This window comes from Fukomys damarensis, unplaced genomic scaffold (genome assembly GCF_012274545.1).
Source record: "Fukomys damarensis isolate Sample0158 unplaced genomic scaffold, DMR_v1.0_HiC HiC_scaffold_27, whole genome shotgun sequence".
Classification (NCBI taxonomy): domain Eukaryota; kingdom Metazoa; phylum Chordata; class Mammalia; order Rodentia; family Bathyergidae; genus Fukomys; species Fukomys damarensis.
The window spans coordinates 5,930,520-5,941,737 of NW_022900939.1; the positions used below are offsets into that span (position 1 = coordinate 5,930,520).

Consider the following 11,218-nt stretch of genomic DNA (forward strand, 5'->3'; position numbering starts at 1 on the left):
GATAGAACTTGGGTCTTTGAACTTCTGAGACAGGAGGTGGAACCACTGAGCTAAATCTCCAGCTCTATTCCCAGCTTCTTAAGAGGCTGAGGACAGGAGGCTTGCTTGAGCTCAGCAGTTAAAAAATAAAAATAAAAGTCTATAAACCCTTTAGACATGTAAATGATATATTGGATCAAAATTGTAATCTATTTTATTGTAGCAAGTATTTTTTATTATATATGATATAAGTATATTAACTTGGTCAATATGTGTTTTGTGTTGCTTTTTAGGGTATTTTATGCTTTTGTATTAGGAGTAACTTTCCAAGGTAGAAAACAGTTATTTTTTTGGTACCTGGAATCCAACTCAGGACCTGGTGATTTTGAGACAGGGCGACAGGTGGCAGCACCACTGAGCTAAATCCCCAGCCCAGAAAACAATTTTTAAAATCAGTTTTAATATACTAAATAGTGATTAGATGATTATGTGGGCCTTACTTTGAAATCTGATTCTGGCTTCATTTCACTTTATCATTAAGCTTTAAGATGTCTTCAGTGCTCTGTAACAGGATTTTTTTTTTCCTCCCTAAAAACTATAATATATACATATTTAGTATCAAACAATAGTGTTTAGCTACTTATAAGTTATTTTTGTGGTAATATTTGTAAAAGTGAACTTTAGCTTTCTAGCCAATACACTACCTTAATTTCTCAAGCTTATAACTAACTACTGGCATTAAAAGTCCTTTATATTTCTCATGGGAACCATATTCTTTCTGGTCTGTATCACTTCTGTGAAATATTGAAATAAATGTTGAGGAATTGCCATTGATGTTGCTGTATCTTCTGAACCCTAAAATAACTTTGGAAGCCAGGCATAGTGGTACATGCTTATATTCCCAGCACTTGAGGAGGCTGAGGTAGGAGGATCACAAGTTCAAGCCCAGCCTGGGAAACTTGGCAACTTATCTGCGACTGTGTCAGAAATATAAAAAGGCGGGCCAGGGATTTAGCTCATTGTTTCCATCACCTGCTTTGCAAGCTCAAGGTCCCAAATTCGATCACGGTACAAGAAAAAATGCACACACACGCGCGCGCACACTCTCATGCACACATATATATATATATAAAGGAGTAGGGGCTGGGTTTGGTGGAGCACATCTGTAGTACTAGCATTCAGGAGGTTGAGCAGGAACATCACACATTCAAGACCTGCCAAGGCTATATAATAAGACCAAGGCCAACATGAACTACATAGCAAGACACTTTCAAAAGAAAAACGGGAGGCAGCAGCTGGGGATGTAGCCCGGTGCAATGATCCTGAGTTGAATTACTAGTATTGTATAAATAAACAAATAAACTTTGGCCTAGGCGTGGTGGCACACAAGTGTAATCCCAGTCTCTTTGGGAACTGAGGCAGGAGTCTTGCAAGTTCAAGGCTACCCTGTTTTAGAGTAATTAAAATGCATTAAAATGTTTTGATTTTGTTTTGTTTTTTGAGACAGGGTCTTGCTATGTAGTTGAGACTGACCTGGAACTCACTATGTAGCCTAAGCTGATCTTGAACTCAACAGCGATCCTCCTGCCTCAGCCTCCCAAGTGCTGGGATTACAGGCAAGCGCCAAAATGAATTTTACAATAAAGTAAAAAGTGCTGGTGGTATAGCTCACTGGTAGAATGCATCCTTAGCACACAGTAGTCCCTAGGTTCAATCTCCACCACTCCACATTTTTTTTTTTAAGATAAAAGTCTTATTTTATTTTGACTGTTCTTTACAGTTGAGAAAATTAAACTCAAGATCCTCCTACTTAGGCTTCTAAATGCTGGGGTTATAGGCCTGCACCATCATGCCCTTCTGAAAGCATCTCTTTAATTTACCTCAAATCATAGTGCCTGACACTAATTTAATGAGTTAATAATAGTTTAGAAGATAAAACTAAAATTACAAAAATTCCAACTTTAAAGATAGTACTTGAAGCCTCTTGTGGTGCACATCTGTAATCCTAGCACTTGGGAAGCTGAGGCAGGAGGATCTCTGTTAGTTCTAGGCCACCCTGGGCTACACAGTGAGACCCTGCATCAAAAAAATTGAAAAAAGTTTTTAACAAAAGTACTTGAATATGAAGATATATTTCTGATCACAAAGTATTACAATTTCTGATACTATTTCTGTGTTTTTCTTTGGTATGGTGAAGAGATAGACATCCCACTGCAGTGACCTATATCAGCATCTGGGATGGGGAGAAAGAATTATGTACTATACCTTGTACTCTGACTCTAAATCCTCCTGAAAGTCCTTAATAAAGTGAGAGATGACAGTGATAAAAATGGCTATTATGTGGCCCCATATAAAGTGTAGAGGCAGAAAATAAGTTGATAAACACTGGTTCATTGGGTCAGAATGAGAACTATTTGTTATTCTCATGTAAGATTCTTCTGCCTTTCAAGAAAGGAAATGACTTTTTTTTTTTTGGAAATGACTTTTTATTGAAATTTGTTTAGTTACTTTTTCTCGTGGCTGAGACAAAATACCTGAAACCCAGAATTCAAGGAGAAAAGATTTATTTTGGCTGGGGTTATAGGCTAGTGTGTAGCGCTTGTTGTTTCTTGGTACCAGAGATTGAACTCAGGACCTTGTGCTTGCAAGGCAGATGGCAGAATCACTGAGCTAGACAATTCCTCTAAATTTAAAAAAAAAAGTGGTTAAAAAAGTGGGTGTGGGTTGCTAGACTATACCTCCTCTCTATGGATTTGACACATCACATACATGGGATCATACAGTATGGGATCGTTTATCATAATTTTGAAAATTTTGTTTCAGCCATGTTATATTATGGCACGTCTCAGCATGTTATGCATGTATCAGTAGCTGTGTTGTAGCGTGTACTGCATTCCTTCTCATTGGCAGATGCTATTCAAACTGTTTACCTTTACAGGTTGTGCCAACCATTTTGGAGAAATTCAAAGAGAAGAAGCCCCAAGTGGTGCAAGCCCTGCAGGAGGCAATTGATGCAATCTTCCTCACTGTACGTTGACAACATGAATTTATGATTTTATCTAAAGTAAATTTTGCCAATGTGATATTTTGACTACTCTTTACAATTGAGAAATGCTCACACTGACCACATTTTCTCCCTAAAGACCACACTACAGAACATCAGTGAGGATGTGTTAGCAGTGATGGATAATAAAAACCCAACAATCAAGCAGCAGACCTCTCTGTTTATTGCAAGAAGCTTCCGTCACTGCACCGCTTCTACCCTGCCAAAGAGCCTGTTAAAGCCCTTTTGTGCTGCTCTACTCAAGGTATAGACTGTATGTTTTGTTTTGTTTTTTTAAACTCAGTGTCTCCCTGTGTAATCCTGGCTGGCCTTGAACTCACTGTGTAGCCCAGGCTGGCCTCCAACTCACTTTGATCCTCCTGCTTCAGACTCCCAAATGCTGGGATTACAGGCAGGCATCACCACACCTGGCTCTCGACTGTCTTTGTAAATGGGAAGATACCTTAAATCTAGGCAAGATTTTTCTTCTACTAATTATATATAGTGACTACTTGACTTTCATGATGTAGATTATGATCTTTTTAGGCACAAGTCCTCTGCTGTTTTGGAGATTGGATCCAAATTCTCGTAATTACTGTTTGTTCCTTTTCTTTTTTTTCCACTTTGCACATACTTGGCAAGTGCTCCACCACTCAGCTATATCCCCAACCCTTTTTAAATTTTGTTTTGAGGGAAAAAAAATGGAAACAAAGTCTTTGTAAATAGGGAAGGGTGAGGGGGGTAAAGGGAAGGCAGGGGAATGGAGAAAAAATAAGAACCAAGGTATATCATGTAAAGTTACAAGATCCCAATGCTGAATGTAACTGTATTGTTTGCCTTAAATGTACCAATAAATTTAATGGGGAAAAAAATTTTGTTTTAGATCAAATCTTGAAATTGCCCAGGCTGTCCTCAAACTGTGGTCCTCCTGCCTCAGCCACCTAGGTAGCTGGGATTACAGATGTGCAGCACCATGCCCAGCCCTATGTTCCTTTTCCAGAATGAAAGCCCATGTTAGCTTTATGATTCCACTTACTGGTGTTCAGGTAGGTCTTGCCAAGCATAGGAATCAAATCGAGCTTTTAGAAGTGACACATTATAGGGCCGGGGATTTAGCTCAGCGGTTCCGCCGCCTGCCTTGCAAGCACAAGGACCCGAGTTTGATTCCCGGTACCAAGAAACAAAGAAGTGATGCATTATAGATAGAAGTTGAAGGGAAAAGAAAGTGCCTGCTTGCTGAATAGATAACCACAGGCTTCCTTAACCCAAAAAAATTTGTGAAAGAATGAGTGTTAACTGGCAAAAGGAGAGCTACAACTAGCTTCATTAAATTATAAAAAGCAAATTCTTTATCCAATATCTATCAGCCTGAATTAAGACTAGTGATATTTAAATTATACTTTGTATTAATGATCACTTTGTTTACTTCCGGAGTATAGCACATCAACGATTCTGCTCCTGAAGTCAGAGATGCTGCATTTGAAGCATTGGGTACTGCTTTGAAGGTGGTTGGTGAGAAAGCAGTCAACCCATTCTTAGCCGATGTAGACAAACTCAAGCTTGATAGGGTAAGATAGTGATGCACTATAAAGTAATGGAACAACAGTCCTTTGCATTATGGTTTTTGCATCTTAGAAATTAGAGTACTGGTATCCTTTTCATCGGGATTTCTCAGTTTTTTAATTGCTGCTCACACTTGGAAGGAAATTTTACATTGTGGGTGCATGCACATACACATGCACACAAACAGAATTGAAACAAGTTTTAAAAGATAATCTTTGGTGTATTTTGTTTTGCAAATTTGTACGTTTTATTTTGTTAAGAAAAAAGCTAATAACTGTAAAATTTAATTTATTCTGCACGGGTGGTTCAGACCTAGAATTTGAAAACATAACATTTTAAATTTTATAGTAGGCTACAATGGCGATATAGTAGAAAAACCTTTCAAATTATGACCAAATAAAAACTGGATGACCATTCTGTAGATCAGTTAAAAACATGAAATAAATTTGTTTCTAATAATCTGGAAAATTACCTTTCTATATATCAATGACTTCCATCAAAATTGTGGCCATTGTAAGTTTATTGTAATTCTAACTTGTGAGAAAAAGTAATACAAGACACACAATGTGTATTATTCAGAAAATCTTGCCAGGGATTTAGCTCAGTGGTTCCGCCAAAAAAAGAAAATCTGGTTAACTTCTTTTCTGTTTTTTTTTTTTGGTGGTGGTGGGGGATCAGACTCAGCACCTCACGCCTGCCAGGCAAGTTCTATGCCACTGAGTTAAATCCCTGGTCCTCCCTGAATTCTTATGTATAGTTGTTGTTTAGAAACAACATAAAGAAAAAAATTATGTATCAAATAATAATTTCAAAGTTGAACTTAGTTGTTACATTTCAAAGTTGGACTCACTCTAGGGTTCATCTCACTTTTCTCTCTTTTATTTGTCAGATCAAAGAATGTTCAGAGAAAGTAGAACTGGTACATGGTAAGAAAGCTGGACTGGCAACTGATAAGAAGGAGTTCAAACCTGTGCCAGGAAGGACTGCTACTTCAGGAGCTGCAGGAGATAAAGACACAAAGGATGTTTCAGCACCCAAACCAGGACCCTTAAAAAAGGCACCTACTGCTAAGGTTAATAATGGATTAACAATTAGAATTTAGTAGAATCTGAGCCTCAGATTCATGGTGATTCATTTAATGTGATTTCATTTGAAAAATAGATTCATGCTGGGCATGGTGGCACACACCTATAATCCCAGCACTCGGGAGGCTGAGGCAGGAGGATAGCTGTGAGTTTGAGACCAGCCTGGACTACATAGTGAGTCCCAGGTCAGCTTCGACTACATAGTGAAACCCCGTCTCAAAAAAAAAGAAAAAAGAAAAAAAGAAAACAAAAGAAAGAAAAATAGATTAACCACATTGAAAATAAAGCAGAATATCTGTTAATGAAGACACAGTACTCCAACACATTTAACTGTTTAAAACTTTACTAGAGGGCCAGGGATTTAGCTCAGTGGCACTGAGCCTATCTCGCAAGCACAAGGTCCCAATCCCTGGTACCAAAAAATAAAAATAAAACCTTACTAGATATAGCCAGGTGTGGTGGTACACACCTGTAATCCCAGCACTCAGGAGGCTGAAGCAGGAGGAGCACCATGAGTTCAAGGCTATCCTGAGTTATGTAGTGAGTTCAAACTACAGTAATAATAAGATGCTGTCTCAAAAAAAAAACAAACAGTTAATGAAAGTACCAGAGTCCATAATTTTTTTATTATGGTAAAATAAAATAATGAATTTTACCATCTTAACCATTTTTAACTGTACAGTTTAGTGGCATTAAATACATTCATAATGTTGTGCAGCTGTTACCAGTGTTGACCCCTGTAATGGAAACTTATACCCATTAAACAGTAATTCTTTCAAAACTCCCCTTCCACCAGTCCCTGGTAACCATCATTCTTTCCCTCTTTTGTTGTTGTTTTAGTGATTCTGGGACTCAAAAATCCAAGGTCTTGGGCTGGGGATTTAGCTCAGCAGTTCCATCGCCTGTCTCACAAGCACAAGGTCCCAAGTTTAATCCCCAGTTAAAAAAAAAAAAAAATCCAAGGTCTTGCCTGTGGTAGGTAAGTGCTGTACCACTGAGCTACACTTTGGTTGGTTGATTTGGTACTAGAGATTGAACCCAGGGTTTTCTTGCTGCTACATCCCCAGGCCTTTATTTTTTATTTATTTGTTTTTTGAGGTAGGGTCTCACCAAGGTGTCTAGTCTGGCCTTGAACTTCAGTCATCCTGTCTCACCTTTCCACAGTGCTAGATTACAGGTGTGCATCACCATGCCTAGCTGGTATTTGTCTTTTTGTGACTAGCTTATTTCACTTAGTGTAATATTGGGATTTTTATTTTTGAGACAGTGACTCACTACAAAATGAAGTCTAGCCTTGAACTCATTGTGTTTACCCTCTTTGGAGGAAGTGAGTTAGAGTTTTTTTCCCATTTTTTTCTTTCCTTTATTCATTCTTTTTTGGAATCAGGATCTCTCTATGTAGTCCACACCAGCCTTGAACTTGCTATATATATAGCCCAGGATGGGCTCAAACTCACGCTCCTCCTGAGTCACCTTTCAGGTGCTGGGATTATAGGCAAGTCACCACCCAGCTCCCATTTTTTTAAATTGGGGTTTTGTTTTGTTTTGTTTTGTTAAAGAGTTTTGGGTATTCTCTCTGTTACTGGATATTAATTCCTTATCAGATAATACATTTTCTCCCATTTTGTAGGTTCTTGTTTTATTCTATGGATATTATATTTTACCCACAAAATTTTTAAATTTTCATTTAGTCCAGTTTGGGTTTTTTGTTTTATTTTGTTTTTGAGACAGGGTCTCATTATGTAGTTGAGGCTGACCTGGAACTCACTATGTAGCCCAGGCTGGTCTCGAACTCACAGCGATCCTCCTGCCTCAGCCTCCCGAGTGCTGGGATTATAGGTGTGTGCCACCATGCCCAGCTTATTGTTACTGTTGTTGCCTATAATATTTAGTTTCTCCAAGAAACCTTGTTACCCTCTGAATTTTTCTAGAATTTTATAATTTTGGGTCTTACATTTAGGTCTTTAATCTACTTTGAGTTAATTCGTTTTTATATGATGGGAGATAAGGTTCTAACTTCACTCCTTTGCTTGTAGACACACAGTCCTCTCAGGGCCATTGTTTTTGGTACCAGGGATCAAACTCAGGACCTTGCACTTGCAACGCAGTTGGTGACACCACTGAGCTAATTCCCCAGCCCCTCCAGGGCCACTGTTGAAAAGACTGTCCTTAACATTGAACGTGCTTGTCACTCTTCCCTAAAAGAAAGATTGCTGCTGTGGTAGTATAGACCTGTTATCCCAGCACTCGGGAGGCACGGGCAGGACAGTCACTACAAGTTTGAAGCCAACCTGGGGTACATAGCCAGACTCTGTCTCCAAACACTTTTAAAAAAAAAGGAAGGAAGGAAGAAGGAAAATGACCATCTATGTAAGAGAGGAGTGCTTTTCCCCCAGACTTCTCCACTGAGGTGCTCAGGATTGAACCCAGTGTCTGGTACATGCTAGACATGTGCTGCACCACTGAGTGACATCCATAACCCTACTCCTTTTTTTCTCTTTAATTTTATTTTGAGATGGGATCTCTTAAACTTGTGGTTCTCCTGCCTGAGCTTCCTGAGGAAGCAAGGATTACTAAGTATCTTCCACCACCTGGCCAAGGGAAAGAGTACATTTTAAGAGATCAAAAAATATCATCAAGTAATGAAATTTTTATTGGTAATGAAATTAAATGTAGTAAGACACAGTGTTAATGACGTTGGTCATTTTGCTAATGCTGCTGTCACATCATGTGGTCTCCATACAAGTCTAGATCTTCTCACCTTTATACCATGTAGAATTGGGACAAATCCCTAGTGGTAGCTATCCCCATCTTTCAGTGAGTATGTTTCCTGTGACTCTTTTAAGAATGAAAGGTATCGGGCCGGGGATTTAGGTCAGTGGTGTTGCCACCTGCCTCACTTGAAAGCTCAAGGTCCTGAATTTGATCCCCAATACTTTAAAAAAGTGAAGAAGGCATGGAAACCAATGGAATAAATTAGGGTCTACTTATGAATGTAAAAGAAAAGGATAGGGAAAAAAAATGAGAAAATAGTAGGATCAAAGGAAACGTTTAGGGCCAGGGATTTAACTCAGTGGCTGCTGCCTGCCTCGCAAGTACAAGGTTCCAAGCTTGATCCCCGGTACCAAAAAAATAAGAATGAAAGGTATCTCTTATAGATGCAAAAAGTTCGTTTCTCGTTCCCCACTTCTAGCCCCACCCTGAATTATAGTATGGAGTTAAAAGAGAACCAGTTATTTACTGAGCACGATTTAGAGCAATTTACCTTCATAATTGCATTTAATCACCATGACCATTTTGAAGTAGATGTTTCATGACCCCTGTTTTCCAGAAAGAAGAAACAAGATTTAGTGAGATTAAATGTTGTGCACTTGGGCCGGGGATTTAGCTCAGTGGTGCCGCCGCCTGCCTTGCAAGCACAAGGAGCCAAGTTCGATCCCTGGTACCAAAAAAAAAAAAAAAAAAGTTCTACACTTGCTTTTATAGTTCACTTGGATATTTTTATTGTTGTTCATTTGTTTATTTTTCCACACTGTGTTGTAAAGTTTCAAGGAGAAAGTTCTTGTCACCTCTTGATTGTCCGTGTATAGAGTACTTTAGAGCAAATAGTATGAAATGGAGATGTGTTTTTGGAATGAACAGTTACAGAGCTGGCATTTGAACCTAGGTATCTCTAGTTACAAAATCTCTGTGTACATTCTTTGTTAGAGAGAATTGGCAACTATTTTTTCCTTTACCAACTTGTGCCGCTTTGGAAAATGACCTAATCCCAAAACTTTCAGAGCAGTCCACCAGGTTTTGCTACAACCCACTTGGCTCTTAACTCCGAATTTTTCCATGCTCGACCTCCTGGCTTCCTCTTAAGATTATGAATTTTTGTACAGTTCTGTACTTCTTGCTTTAGAGCCTCGATTTTGGAGGGGGTTACAGTACATCTTGTTTATATGGTACTGTTATTTTTGCTGATCGTACTGTACAATATAGTACTGTAGTTTTATGTTCTGTTATACCTTCCAGTAGTACATGTAAGAGTTATGCAAATAAAAGCAAAGTCATCAAGTTGGAATTTCCTTTGACCACTTCTTTGTTCTGAATATTGTAATGTACATGCTGTATACCTTTCCTCATTTAGGAACCGGTTCATTAATGACCTATTTGCAGATCCAGAGCTGGGTCATTAAATGAAGAGTGTCTGTATGCATTCTGCAGATTACCCATCCGCCACATGAATGGTCTTCTGTCTGCCCTTGAAACTGCAAATTCTGTGGGCATGAAAAATGCTTATCTTGGGGTGATCCCTCATTCTAATAAAATTTTCATAGGCTTCTATAAAACTTAAAAAGTTTTAAAACCACTCTTCTAAATCCTTAAATAGTTTAATTTTTTTAAAAATTGCTTTTAGGCTGGTGGACCACCTAAAAAGGGAAAACCAACTGCACCAGGAGGTTCAGGGAACACTGGAACCAAGAGCAAAAAAGGAATGGAGACCAAAGAAATAGTGGAACCTGAGCTCTCGGTCAGTATTATGCCTCAAAATTGTAGATCCATGGAAAGTTGAAACCTATGAGGAGATCTATGTGTTCTTCTTCTGGTTCTACAACACACAGGGAATTTTGATACATTTTAGGATACTGAATTTGCCTTGGACTAACACCTTTTATGGCAGGAGACTTAGTTACTATAACAGAGCTATGGGAGTGGTTTGTTTTGTTTTGTTTTGTTTTAGTTTTGGCTGTGGTACTTTAAATTCTTGCCACCTGTTTCCTTAAGCAGTTCCTAATTTTAGCCTATTTTTATATCTTATAGATAGAAGTATGTGAAGAAAAAGCTTCAGCTGTCCTTCCCCCTACCTGTATACAGCTTCTCGACAGCAGTAACTGGAAGGAAAGGCTAGCCTGCATGGAAGAGTTCCAGAAGGTGAGTGCATGGGGATGGGTGGAGTGTAAATGAAAGTAAACTGTAGGAGAAACAATATTTGTCCTAATTGCTGTATTTTATAAGCAGTAAATGTATTTCACAGAATTAACTAAAGGTGACAGGGGACTTTTGGGTTTTTTTCTTTAGTGTTTTATCTTTCAACATGTACATTCTGTAAGCTTATAACTAAGTACTTTTTCAACAATGTTAGGTTGTTATTCTGAAGTACAAGGCTTAGGTGAATTTTTAAAGTATAGTACTTTCTGATAAACACTAAGCACTAAGATCTCTCCATTTAAACTATTCTTCATCATTTAGTATTACCCCTGTATTGTAAAGGTGAATATAGTATGTAAGTATAATGAAAAGGAGCTAAAGAATTTGAAAGAGCAGTGGCACTTTAGTCAGGAACCTTCCAGTCCTATATCTGCCACTGTAGTAGTTTGGACCTGAGTTTAGTTCTTTGAGATATTATACTTAACTGCTTCTACCCTATATAACTATGTTTTTAGGAAAATCAGGACAAAATGTGTATAAGCAAGGGCCAGGGATTTAGCTCAGTGGCTCTGCTGCCTGCCTTAAAAGCAAAGACCTGATTTCAATCCCTGGTACCAAAAAAAAAAAAAAAAAA

The 11,218-nt window shown here is 38.4% G+C and overlaps 1 protein-coding gene across 7 annotated transcripts in view; it reads left to right on the forward strand.

Moving 5' to 3' along the window:
• The window catches only part of Ckap5 (cytoskeleton associated protein 5), a 101,982-nt gene that overhangs the window by 46,990 nt on the left and 43,774 nt on the right, over positions 1-11,218 (forward strand). For all 7 annotated transcript variants that reach the window (XM_033756431.1, XM_033756435.1, XM_010612447.3 and 4 more), the window contains exons 10-15: positions 2,918-3,007; positions 3,123-3,287; positions 4,462-4,590; positions 5,475-5,657; positions 10,073-10,186; positions 10,477-10,587. In XM_033756431.1, coding sequence (XP_033612322.1) covers positions 2,918-3,007; positions 3,123-3,287; positions 4,462-4,590; positions 5,475-5,657; positions 10,073-10,186; positions 10,477-10,587 — 792 coding nt within the window. The remainder of the gene's footprint in view (positions 1-2,917; positions 3,008-3,122; positions 3,288-4,461; positions 4,591-5,474; positions 5,658-10,072; positions 10,187-10,476; positions 10,588-11,218) is intronic.